Source organism: Pygocentrus nattereri, chromosome 29, assembly GCF_015220715.1.
Source record: "Pygocentrus nattereri isolate fPygNat1 chromosome 29, fPygNat1.pri, whole genome shotgun sequence".
NCBI classification, from domain to species: Eukaryota; Metazoa; Chordata; class Actinopteri; order Characiformes; family Serrasalmidae; genus Pygocentrus; species Pygocentrus nattereri.
Window position 1 is genome coordinate 17,619,650 of NC_051239.1, and position 13,002 is coordinate 17,632,651.

At 38.5% G+C, this 13,002-nt stretch overlaps 1 protein-coding gene across 1 annotated transcript in view; it reads left to right on the forward strand.

Moving 5' to 3' along the window:
- The first annotated feature begins 1,981 nt into the window (after nt 1–1,981).
- The window catches only part of LOC108416981 (B-cell receptor CD22-like), a 60,105-nt gene continuing 49,084 nt past the window's right edge, over nt 1,982–13,002 (forward strand). The window contains exons 1-5 of the mRNA XM_037536023.1: nt 1,982–2,018; nt 4,511–4,555; nt 7,582–7,854; nt 7,968–8,306; nt 8,401–8,667. Of these exons, the coding sequence (XP_037391920.1) occupies nt 1,982–2,018; nt 4,511–4,555; nt 7,582–7,854; nt 7,968–8,306; nt 8,401–8,667 (961 nt within the window). The remainder of the gene's footprint in view (nt 2,019–4,510; nt 4,556–7,581; nt 7,855–7,967; nt 8,307–8,400; nt 8,668–13,002) is intronic.

Genomic DNA, 13,002 nt, shown 5'->3' on the forward strand with positions numbered 1-13,002 from the left:
AATAAATTATTTAAAATGAAAAACCTCCATAATTATCTCATCATATCTCTAAATACATGTATATATGGACCATCCTACTGACATAGCTCTACAGTAAAACACTACTACCACTACTATTTGTACTGATAATAATAATAATAATAATAATAATATAAAATAAAAAGAAGAAGAAGAGGAGGAAGAAGAAGCAGAAGAAGAGGAATAAGAAGAAGAAGAGGAAGAAGATGAAGAGGAAGGAGAAGAAGAAGAAGAAGAAGAAGAGGAAGAAGAAGAAGAGGAAGGAGAAGAAGAAGAAGAGGAAGAAGAAGAAGAGGAATAAGAGGAAGAAGAAGAAGAAGAAGATGAAGAGGAAGGAGAAGAAGAAGAAGAAGAGGAAGAAGAAGAGGAAGAAGAGGAAGGAGAAGAAGAGGAAGGAGAGAAAGAATGAGAAGAAGAAGCAGAAGAAGAAGAAGAAGAAGAAGAGGAAGAAGAAGAAGAAGCAGAAGAAGAAGAAGAAGAAGTAACATGTAGACCTTAGATATTTACAGGGAATATTTATGATCTATTTAAACCAAATCTATTCATTAAGACAGAAATAATCTCAATACATACAAAATCATCATTTATACTGTACTGTCTATCAGTCGGTGTCTGTCCCAAATCCAAAGCCCTAAATTTCACCTTGTGGAAATGTAGTTTACTTTTTTCTCATTCTTAATGTAATTTGTCATTTTTAAGATGTTTTTGACTCATTTTATTAATTTTAAAGTGAAGCTGGAAGACTGAGATTCATCATAAGAGTAAGTTTGAATTAAAAACTGGTGCTCCACGTCACGTCACTACAGAAACACAGGTTTAGGTAATAGGCAGGACCTTATTTTAGCCACACGCCTACATTTGATAGACGCAAATAAGACTGAATGTCTCTTGCGATCATGCGTTTGAATAAAATAAACATAATTAAGCTGTAGGGTCACTCAAATCAAAGGAAATCAGTCTAAAGTATGAGTCAGTTAAAAGTCCATGCAGTATCATAAGCAGTGAAAATACTCAGAACAACGTTAGAAAACTACGTCTTGTTCAGGATCCAGAGGTTTGGTCCTCCAGAGAAAGTTTCAGTGATTTAAATGAAAATTAAGCATTATGGTGAATTCAGAGAATAAACATAATGAAGCAATAATTGCTGTAGATCATGGGTGTCGTGAACTTCCACCCTTGAGAGTTCAGGTCCAACACACCTGGCTTTAATATTCAAATGTCTATGAAAGCCTTCATTAAGTATGTTAGACAGGGGCTGGAGTTAAACTCTCACGGATGGCAGATCTCCAGGGCCAGGATTAGACGCTGGACATCCTGTTCTACAGTAATTGTTTCTAGTGTTTTATTCTCTGAGTGCACCATGTATTTTATATCACATGATATACAGTTTTAAAGCGTGGAATCACATCTTATTGTAAAGAAGAATAATATTGTACTATATACAGTGCAGTGTAAAAGTCACAGGCATCAGAGAAAATGATATGGCGTGTTATTTGGGTGGTAAGTGTTTGTTTTTCCCCAAATCACTAACAGTAGGATAAATACAGTTAAACAAATGACCCGTCAGTTATGACATGATGTGTTAACTGGACTATTTCTCAGATCTCTCCTGCAGGAAGTCCAGTATTTCCCATTACCATCCAGTACCCTGTTTATCTAATCAGTCTGTCCTTAGGTTAAATCAGGTGCTGCTGAAGGAATTTAAGAAACCCACACAATGACTGAAGTGCAGCAAGAAGTCAAGCATCAGATTTCTTTTACATCAAACCTGCACAAAAACCAACTTCACAGCCAAACAATGTTATTTTACAGCACTTGTCCTGTTTTTTTCTTTACTTGCATTCATGCCAATGTTATATAACAAACCAGTCATAGTTAATCTAAGAAACATTTAGTATGATGTGCTAAAAGGTGGAAGAGCCTTAAGAGCTTCAGCTCATCTGACATGTAATAAGGAATAAACATGAGGAAGGACCTGCTAATGAATTTAGTTGGATCAGGTTTGCTGGGAGTAGTGAAAACAGCAATGTGTGCAGGGTAGGTGGTTCTCCAGAAGCAGAGATGAGAACCACAGATGTACAAGATTAAAATTAGTGACATATTCAGCAATAAAAAAAGTGAAGTTGATTGAAAAGCGACAAATTTGTTGGTCAGTAAATTATGTGTTGGTGGTGATGAAGGACTGGAAAGGGGCACTTAAGAGGAAACTGTATAAACTTGTGTGACAGTTTTGGACACATTTATAAAGGTTTGTTAGAGTTTGTCTAAAGCCAGAAAGTGGAAGACGCAGAAGAGATATAGTGATTGACTTAGAAACACATCTGGAATAAAATTCTCTCTGTAAACTAACAGAGAGAATGTTTTTAAATGCTGTCATGCGTTTTCAGAGAGAGTGAATAAGTTTTAAAAGGATTTATCATCTTTGAACAGAGAGACCAAAAGCTACAGTGAACGTCCAGCCAGCTGGTCATGTGTTCATCAGAGAGAGAGTCACTCTGACATGTGAAATAGAAAGTGGAGATGACTGGAATTATGAATGGTATAAGAATAATAATCTTCTCAGAGATGCTCAAAGGAAGAAATATGAAATCTCTAATGTTGATCAGACTCATGCAGGTGATTATACCTGTAAGGGAACAACACAGTCAACAGGCCGAATCTACACACACACCAGTGCAGCTGCTACACTGACTGTATCAGGTGAGTGTGGCGTCTTTCTCACGGTATTTATATCATTAAAGCTGCGCTAGTGCCCAACTGATAAATTGGCATTATGAGTGGCAGATAAATTGCTACTGGCATTTATAGCAGCTGGTTAATGGCAATTAAAAAAGACACGGCGAGGCAGAAGACAGATCCTTCAGCCATGTTAGTATTGTTTTTGCTTTGTTTGTCCATCAGAGTCCATCTGTTCCCTGTTGGCAACACACGCGTGTTTGTAATGTCAAAGTCACAACAATTAGCTGCCCCGAGTCGAGCTGATACCTTTACCCTGAAGGATTTTATCAGCATTCATGGTCAAAGTTGATATTTGTCACATGAAATACTTAAATAGTCATAAAATATCCCCATCACGTCTCCTCTTAGCCTAAATAAGCCTGGCAGCGTTCATGTCTGCCATTCCTGTTTGAGAGCCGGTCCTGTCAGGTTAACATCACAATCAGTCCACCTTTAACATTACAGGAGTTGAGCAGTGAGAAGTTCAGGCTAAGCTATTGATTTATTTATGAAACAGTGAGGCAGTTCTGGCGTTTAAACAAGCAGGTGCTTCTTTTCTTCCTGGCTCTTCACTTCTAAAAACTCTCTGGCTGCATCACTTACAGCAGCTTATAACGCTGTTTACCAGTGGAAAACAACTAACATTAATGACGGGCTAAACTACAGCGTTTAACTTATTCTACCTAAACTATGAAGCTGAACTCTTATTGGGATTTTCCTGTTCCACCTTAAATGGTGCAGCAGTGACATTCTGGCTCCTTTCTGCCGTGTAACTTCTGCAGCAAAGGGGCCACGAAAATGACTGTAAGCTGAACTATTGTTTGAATATAACTGGTAGCCAAACAAACTTTTCTACACTAGTTTCTCTTTCGAATGTGTAGCGTGTGCTTTAATGGCTCTATGTTGTTAGAGCACAGAGTGCATTGATATGCTGTGAGACCGTATTCATGTCTAAAGAAGGAGTTCAGGTTTAGCTGTGAGTAACACGTCATGTTCGGTTAATCATTCAGTTCTTTATACAATAATACCCTGCATGATTATTTGTATTCGTAACACTCTGTTGGGGAGTGAAATCCCAAAAGTTCCATGTTTATTTTTAAGCTGCATTATGTTGTGTTAATGACGACTCTTATATAACTACAGATAAATGTCAGAGAAAGTCTTCATTTGTGTTCTGTATTCCTGAAGACAGTAAAACAATACTGGCATTAGACATGTCACGTTTTTAAATCCTCACATTTATAAATCCTCAGATCGGTATTGGTCTTACAATCCTATACTTGTTGGGCCCTAAGCTGCACTACGTAAGATTTTTTTTAAAAAGTGGTAACTGAAAAAAAAACCCTAGAAAATATGATGTGCGTGCTGCTGAAAAAAATTCTTGATTGGTTTTAAAAATGGGTTAAATCAATTTCTATCAACTTAATTTGTTTTCGTTACATGTAAAAGAGCCAGTTCTATGTTTATGGTAATAGAAAGTAAATGGTTTTGAATGCAGTCGTGTATGTTAGACATTACATATAATACAAACCTACCTGTAATTTCTCAACAGAGAGACCAAAAGCTACAGTGAACGTCCAGCCAGCTGGTCATGTGTTCATCAGAGAGAGAGTCACTCTGACATGTGGAATAGAAAGTGGAGATGACTGGAATTATGAATGGTATAAGAATAATAATCTTCTCAGAGATGCTCAAAGGAAGAAATATGAAATCTCTAATGTTGATCAGACTCATGCAGGTGATTATACCTGTAAGGGAACACAGTCAACAGGCCGAATCTACACACACACCAGTGCAGCTGTTACACTGACTGTATCAGGTGAGTGTGGCGTCTTTCTCACTGTATTTCTATCATTAAACCTGCACAATGTAAAATTTTATTGAAGTAGCAGGAGAAAAAAAGCCCTTATAAATGTTATTTGTGTGCTGCTGTGAGTCGCCTATAAAGACTAAAATAATAATAAAGTCTGAGGGGTCGGGAAGCATTTTGCATTTGTAGGATTTTGCAGCCTGTCAAACATCTGTACCTATCAATGTCTTACAGTTCAAAAAAAGGTCTTGTTTGATGTTTAGGTCTCAAATGTAAAACTGACATTACAGTGATGAAGATAGGTTGACAACAGTACAACCCCAGGTCCAAAAAAGTTGGGACGCTGTGCAAAATGTAAATAAAAACAAAATGTAATGATGTGCAAATCATTTAACCCTATATTGAATTGAAAATAGTAGAAAAACAACGTATCAAATGCTGAAAATATAATATTTTTTTCTTATAATACAATATATATTTTATTTCTATCATTAGGTGTTTAAAGTGCATTATAACTGTAAAACTATCATCCAGTACTATATATCAGCAAATGTCTCTTTACAAATCATGCACGATCATATGACCATAACGTTTGACTAGAAGCTATTCATTATTTGTGTAGGGAAAAAAGCATAAAGCAGGTATTTTACAGAAAATTACTCAGAAGCCTTAATAACAAACATATTCTTAAATATTTTGGTGCTACTGAGTCCCTCTTTGCCTTTATTACACCTCCCAGTCTTACTGTGATTTTTTCAAAGAAACATCAGAACTTCAGTCTTAGGATTGATTGCCCACAGAGGAACACAAAACCACTGCAAAAGAGACCAACAACTGAGTCTGCCAGCCCAGTCCAGGGTGGGAACACCTCATAACATGTGATGTCATTAATGAAAAGGAGAACACTGGGAACAAACACACAGCTAAAAATATACAGCCCACAAAATGACAGCAGTGTGTTACAAAGACAGCAGCTTTAGTTTGCAGCCCATCAGAGTTTTATAGTTCAGTATTTTAACAGGAGTGGAGAAGAAGTGAAAATCTCTACTGAAGTAACTGTTAAGAACAGTTACTGTAGTGATAATTTAATTAAGTACAGTTAATTGTGTAAGTACGAGTCAATAAGAGTGTATTGAAAGACTAATTGAGTAATTGCATTACTTCTTTTGTATGTCAGTGATCATGAATATATTTTTGAGGTGACTTGGAAATAACTTGAAACTAAAGCAACAGCTGATATTACACTGTATTAAAACTATATAGATTCACTCATATCTGTAGAGCCTTCCACCTGATGAATAGGGGGGTAGACTCCAGCACCCTCTGCGACTCGGTATAAGTATACGTGGCTTAGAAGTCGGATGGATAGATGGATGGATGATACCTGTATAAAACATTTCTACCATTAAAATCACTAACGCCAGCAGCAATTCATCCAATTTGATTTATTTTACTGTGACATGTTTTATACACAATCATGAATTATTTTTAGTTTATTAGACAGTTAAAGTTAAAAAGCCACACAGTTAAAGTCAGAGAGAGTGAGAGAGAGAGAGAGAGAGAGAGAGAGAGAAGCCAAAGCAGAATTATCTGAGGATGTACACTACTGCGCTCAATTCTTTTAAAATGAATGCTCCACTGCAAATATTAAAGATGATCTGAGCCATTAACAAAATCAGATATGAAAAACTCCATAATTCAAATGTAGGTTTGATCTGAATAACTTTGTTAAAGTGCAACTTTCTTTTGATGGAATAATGAACATTTAGATATAATTGTGATTGACTGAGATTTGTGTTAATCATACAGACCATAGTAGAGCTGTTCTTTTGATCTACTCCAATCTGGTTCCTTTGTAATGGTGACTGAAGCAAAAGTATGATGGTATCATGTGAGGGGGAAATCAATAAGTAATAATAGTGTATTTAGAAATTAATAATGCTGTATTTACTACATTAGAAAGAGAGCAGTCTTGTTTCTGTCTCATAGTGAGTAAATCTACCATCTGTGTCCTTAAACATTAAACCAACGTGAAAGTTCCATCTCTAAATAACATGAAGCTGAAAGTCTAAATTCTATCAGCTGAACTTTGTTCTTCATCAGCAGTAAAAGTCAAACCTACAATCACCTCAAACCCTGAAGGAGCTGCACTGACAGGAAACACAGTGACTCTGTACTGTAAACTCCATCAGTCTGCTGGATGGACGTTTTACTGGTCCAAACACACACAGAGCTCTGAGAAGGAGACCATCACCAACGTCTACACCATCAGCTCAGTTAGTCTCTCTGATGGAGGTCAGTACTGTTGCAGAGCTGGCAGAGGAAACCCAGTCTACTACACACACTACAGTGATGCACTCTGGGTAAACGTTACTGGTGAGTAAGAGATTTTCACTCAGTGATATTTTATAGTGCTGAGGGTTCTTTGCTTCAGATCTGTACAAATGTTACTAGACATCCTTCCTTAATGTCTGAAAGTGTGTAAGAGTCAAAAAGCTGTTACTGAGAAAAGCACATGAACAAAAAAGAAGAAAGTTTACACTTTTTGTGGAGGATCAGTGCAGATTTGGGTTGGTGGATTATTTTTGTTTAAAGGCTTCATAAAAACAAGAAGTTCAAACAAATTTAATACATCATGCAACCCCCTCAGCAGGAGCTTCACTAGACGTTTATGGACGGGGGGGCTACGCCTGGTGTGGGGGGGCATGGTCCCCCAGGAGCATTTTTAATGACCCAAAAATGTCTGTTCATCATGAACTTTAATAGGAGGAGCAGCCAGAAAATGTATGATAACTGGTTATTTGGTCAAAGTTTCACACAGTAGATTTGCCTCTTTGTAGTTTATATTAAGCACAAAGTTATTATGACTAAAATACTTTATCCACTTACAACAGATCAAACTTAATAAAGAAGTAAAGCATGATCTCTGACCTTTTCACAGTACTGTCTATTAAATGATGAGCAAAATTCATCTTTTAATCTCAAAACTTCGGCTCTCATTTTAATAACAGTGTTGAACTGTGATTTACTTACAGACAGCACTAAAGCTGTGGTGTCCATAAAGCCTGATAAGCAGGTGTTTAAAGGAGAGACGGTCACTCTGAGATGTGACATGCAGGCAGGAGGAGACACTGAGTGGACTTACAGCTGGTATAAAAATGACCGTTTGTCCTCAAACAGAAGAACACAGGAGTTCACAGTCAGCTCTGTTACAGAGTCTAACGGTGGTAAATACACCTGCAGAGGACACAGAACACATGACTTTCAGAGCTCAGAGATCAGTGATGCTGTTACCCTGACTGTGTCTGGTGAGTCTGTGGGTTTGTTTTAATATTCTCATTAATTCTACTGTATGTAATGATCTCATCACTGTGTAGAAACTTGATTTAGTCTATGATATTCTCCATGTTCTCTCTGTCAGATGTAGCTCAGGCAGTATTGAGTGTGTCTCCACAGAGCTGGCTGACTGAAGGAGAGTCAGTGACTCTAAGCTGTGAGGTTACAGGCTCCTCTACAGGCTGGACATTCAGCTGGTACAGAGCTGCTCTCTACAGACAAGGCTTAGAACAAATAAGAGACGTTCATGGCAAAGTTCTGTATCATGTAGAGCTCCTGTCAGACAGCAGAAGAGAAGCTGGAGGCTCCTACACTCTCAGTCCTGCTGCTGTAAATCACACAGGAGTTTATGTGTGCAGAGCAGAGAGAGGAGAACCAGCCTATCAGACACAGTACAGCACTGTGCAGACACTGTGGATCACTGGTGAGGAAATATAGAAGTGAATATTTATATATATACTTACACTTAAGAACATATCCAGCATCGTGCTCCATGTGTATCTTGTGTGGATATTCAGGTTCATCTCCTCCAGCCTCTCTGATCATCAGTCCCAGCAGAACTCAACACTTTAGTGCTGGCTCTCTCTCACTGAGCTGTGAGGGACAGAGTGACTCTACTGGATGGAGAGTGAGGCGATACACACACAGTGGGGAGGTGTCAGATTGTTCATCAGTTACAGGATCTATATGCAGCATCAGCTCCCTCCACACATCCCTCACTGGAGTTTACTGGTGTCAGTCTGAGTCTGGAGGAGGAAGTGATCCTCTCAACATCACAGTGCACAGTCATTCTCTGTTACTCTTACCAATAACAGGTTCAATACAGAAATATTTTAAAAGATATTTAATGAATTCATTGTTAAAAATGTAAATACTTCCATACTAGATTAACACTTCAGTATAGGAGGATGTTATAAAGCCCTTATTACATCTTAACAAACCTACAGCTGATCATTAACTGGCTGCTCATCACTGCTTTATTATGCAGTAACTGAAGTGATTTAAGATCATTTTTATTTGTGTATTATTCATCATTTAGTGCCACAGCTCTCAAAATTTATTAATTTAATTTTTTAAGTGTTTCACTTTTGTGTATTATATTATATATATATATTATATTTTACCTGTTAGCTGCTTTTTTGTTTATATTTTAAAGCAACTGTCAGCCCAAGAAAAGTATTAAATATTAAAAACTTCTATAAATGATCTTGTGTATAGTCAGTGAGTGAGTGATGGGTCTATATGAATGTACTTATTAATGAACTCTTTTTGTCCCATCAGAGTTGATTATTTTTATTGTTTCTTATCAAAACAGGACTTTAGTGTTTCCTTTTGATTCTTAGTGAATTACCAACCTGATCTCGAACTCTAAAGTGCAGTTTCTAGTTCAAATGTAAACCTAAGAAGTTGTTACTTCACTCTGTATCACTTTCTCTCTCCTACAGGTGGTGATGTGATCCTGGACATTCCTGTCCATCCTGTGTCTGAGGGAGATTCTCTGACTCTCCGCTGTTTATTTCGCTCCACAAAGCCCTCAAACCTCACAGCTGATTTCTATAAAGATGGATCACTGCTCCAGACCCAGACGACAGGGCGGTTATTTACCGCTGCTGGGGGCGGTTATTTACCCCTGCTGGGGCGGTTATTTACCGCTGCTGGGGGCGGTTATTTACCCCTGCTGGGGCGGTTATTTGCCGCTGCTGGGGGCGGTTATTTACCCCTGTTGGGGGCGGTTATTTACCGCTGCTGGGGACGGTTATTTACCCCTGCTGGGGCCGTTATTTACCACTGCTGGGGGCGGTTATTTACCCCTGCTGGGGCGGTTATTTACCCCTGCTGGGGACGGTTATTTACCCCTGCTGGGGGCGCTGTAATCAGCTGTGGGGGCGGTTATTTACAGCTGCTGGGGGCGGTTATTTACCGCTGCTGGGGCGGTTATTTACCCCTGCTGGGGGCGGTTATTTACCCCTGCTGGGGGCGCTGTAATCAGCTGTGGGGGCGGCTTTGCTCGCCGCAACATGTTTAGCATTGAGATGGTATTTTAGGCTCGAGCAGCTTCGGTGATGAACAAACTCCTTTTAGCACAACTTGCACACAACAGGACGTCTTTTCGAAAGTCCCGTCAGGTCGTTTTTAAAGCTAAAGTTTCCCTCAGTGGACCAAGAGAAGCGGCTTCGGCCTCCAATGTTGTTGTTTGCGGATGTCGCTTGTGCTTCAGATTTACAGGCGTGCTAGAACACGCGAATACAAAGGTTCCGGCTCCAAACTTTAAAAAAATGTGATTAATTCCGATAAAAGTTTTAACGCGTTAAAATCTTTGTAATTAATTAATCTAAATTAACGGGTTAAAGTCCCGGCCCTAATATCTATCTCATACATTTTTTATAATCATGTTTCCTCTTTGATCTTCCTTTCGTTGATATTTGTCTTGCTTAAGCTTTCAGCAAAAATATTTTCACAAGTTCAGTAACTGAGGCATTTTCAGTGTTTATTTTGACTGTAAATGCAGTATTACTTTTTAAATGTTTGTTGTTTTTATAGTATTTTTATCTGATCAACTTGTTTTTTGTACAGTTTCCAATAAAGTTCCTGTTTTATTAATGTTCAATAAAGATAAAAATGAATAATATGAATGATAAATTGTGTTGAGTGTCTATCCTGAGTGACTGAGTCATGGGAAATATCTTGATTTAGTGTCCAGATTCTAGTAACTTCTATGGGCAATTCAGCAGCATCTGCTCACATCAGTTTAAATGGATTTTTGTTCTACTTTCACTTTATTGGACGGTTCAGAACTGACATCTCTGTTCAGTAACATCCTCATTTTCCAAAGATCCACAATAAACGAGAACTATGATCTTCTACTCTAAAGAATGAGGCCTACAGTAAAAAACTGCAGACTGCAGGAGGAGCATGTATACAAACTGAGGTCACTGTCAAAAACGGCGTCCAGATTCTTGAAATAGTTTTCTGTTTTCACTGAATTATTACATTTAGGGAAATGACATTTTTGTTTTTTCTTCCAGTGCATGTATGCACTTGAAATTTACATATGTAATGTCTTTTGACACTGTATTGATACAAGTTATCAAACCCGTCTGTATTCATCAGCATCAGCAAAGACATTAAAAAAAACCTCTAAATTAATAACATTAGTACTTTGTTGAAAATTCTGTAGAATACAAAAGGTTTTCATTGTGCATCAGTCCATTGACATGACAGTGGGGATGGGAAGAAGTCAAGCCAGTGGAGGGAGTGTGATGTTCTAGGCAATGTTCTGCTGGGAAACTCTGGGTCCGGATCTTCATGTGGGTGTAAGTTTGACACATGCCACCAACCTAAACGTTGCGGCAGCATCAGTCCATTTAAGACGATCTTGAGCCCAGAGATGTCGGCAGCATTTCTGGACAGTGTTGACATAATGCAGTATATAACCATGTAAGGGTTGATTTCCTTTCACTATTTCTCTATTTCTATTAAAATTAAGTTTAAAATAAAATTGTCCAGGATATTGGAGCACCGCTCTATACCTGCACAGTAGATACCCTGTATGATTACAGCCAAACTGAACAGCGGCCTCTCATCAAAACAGTCTGCTATAAATATTTGGTTTCAGGTTTCATTAGATGATGACATGCTGCTGTTATACTAGAATAGAAGTGAGTCCACAAACACGTATCTAACATCTTTCGGTTCACAGGCAGAACTGAGTGTTCTGGACGTGAGATTGACTGATAAAGTTCAGAGCAGGTCTATTCATAGCTTATGGATTTATATACTGATCTTTGTAACCAGAGATGCCTCCATAGTTTTGATGCTAATGTTTTACACAGTTATAAAGTGTATTTTGACATTAAAAATTAAGACATGAGAGTGTTTATATACACACATACTTACACATTTGATAACAACACTTGTAAACACCTGTAACATTATTCTTCACTTGATGGGGAAAATAAAAAGATAAAACTGAAGTAGTTTTAGGAAAACAGTGCTTTATACTAAAACCTCCTAAAGAACAGGCTTTGCCTGAATAATCACCTGATAAAGACTGATTTAAGACTGTTAAAGGCACATGTTGAAACTCTTTTGACAGCTCATCTGCTTTACTACAGCTTCTGTTACTTTATTTGTGTCACATTGACAAAGGTGGACACAAACAGTAGGTCATGCTGGTTGTTGCTATGCCAACCACAGAGACATTGATTGGTTATTGAGTTCATTTAAATTTAGCAAAAACTGAACAGAGAGTGAATAAAATGTTCCTTTTTCAGCAGGAAATCACGTTTGTTACGCAAGATTTCATCAGTTATACATTTGTACTTTGTATCATAACCTAATGGAATGTTCATCAACTGAGGCATCTAGTCAGAGCAGCTGCAGTTAACAAACTAGCTAGCAAGTGAAGAGAACGGGATGATGACGAGAAGGCCTGGCTCACGATCAAAGTTCCAGTTCATCTCTAAGGTATTCAGTGGGGTTGAGGTCAAGACTCTGTGCAGGCCACTTGGACTCGTCCACACCAAACTCATCAAACCATGTCTTCATGGAGCTCAGTTTGTGCAGAGGGGCTCAGTCAGGCTGGAACAGGAAAAGGTCTTCAACCAACTGTTGTGACAAAGTTGGAAGCATGTAATTGTGTAAATTGCAACTGCCAAATCCAGATTGGACAATCCGACTTCCAGAAAGTGAGTTGTGATTCATCACTCCGGAGAACATGTTTCCACTGCTCCAGAGTACAGTGGTGGTGCGCTTTAGTGGTGCTCCATGACAGTGCTCCGCTTAGTCATTGAGCTTTTCAGTAGGACCCATTCTACTGCCAGTGTTTGTGTAGAGAGACTCCATGACTATGTGTTTAATTTTCTCCACCTGCTAGCAGTGTGTGTGCCTGACCCACCTACACTCAATAATTAGGGGTGTCCACATACTTTTGGTTCTGTAGTGTATGAGGAAGATGAATCATTAGCTAGGCTGATTGATCAGGCAGCCAGTCTATGCAGAACAGAGCTTAGCATCATTGTGACAGTGCGGATGGAGCAAAGCATTTTCTTTTTTCTTGTGTTCAGTTAATCTGTAGGGGTGGCTGCGAACCTCCAGCCCCGGCTCAGCTTTCTCTGAGA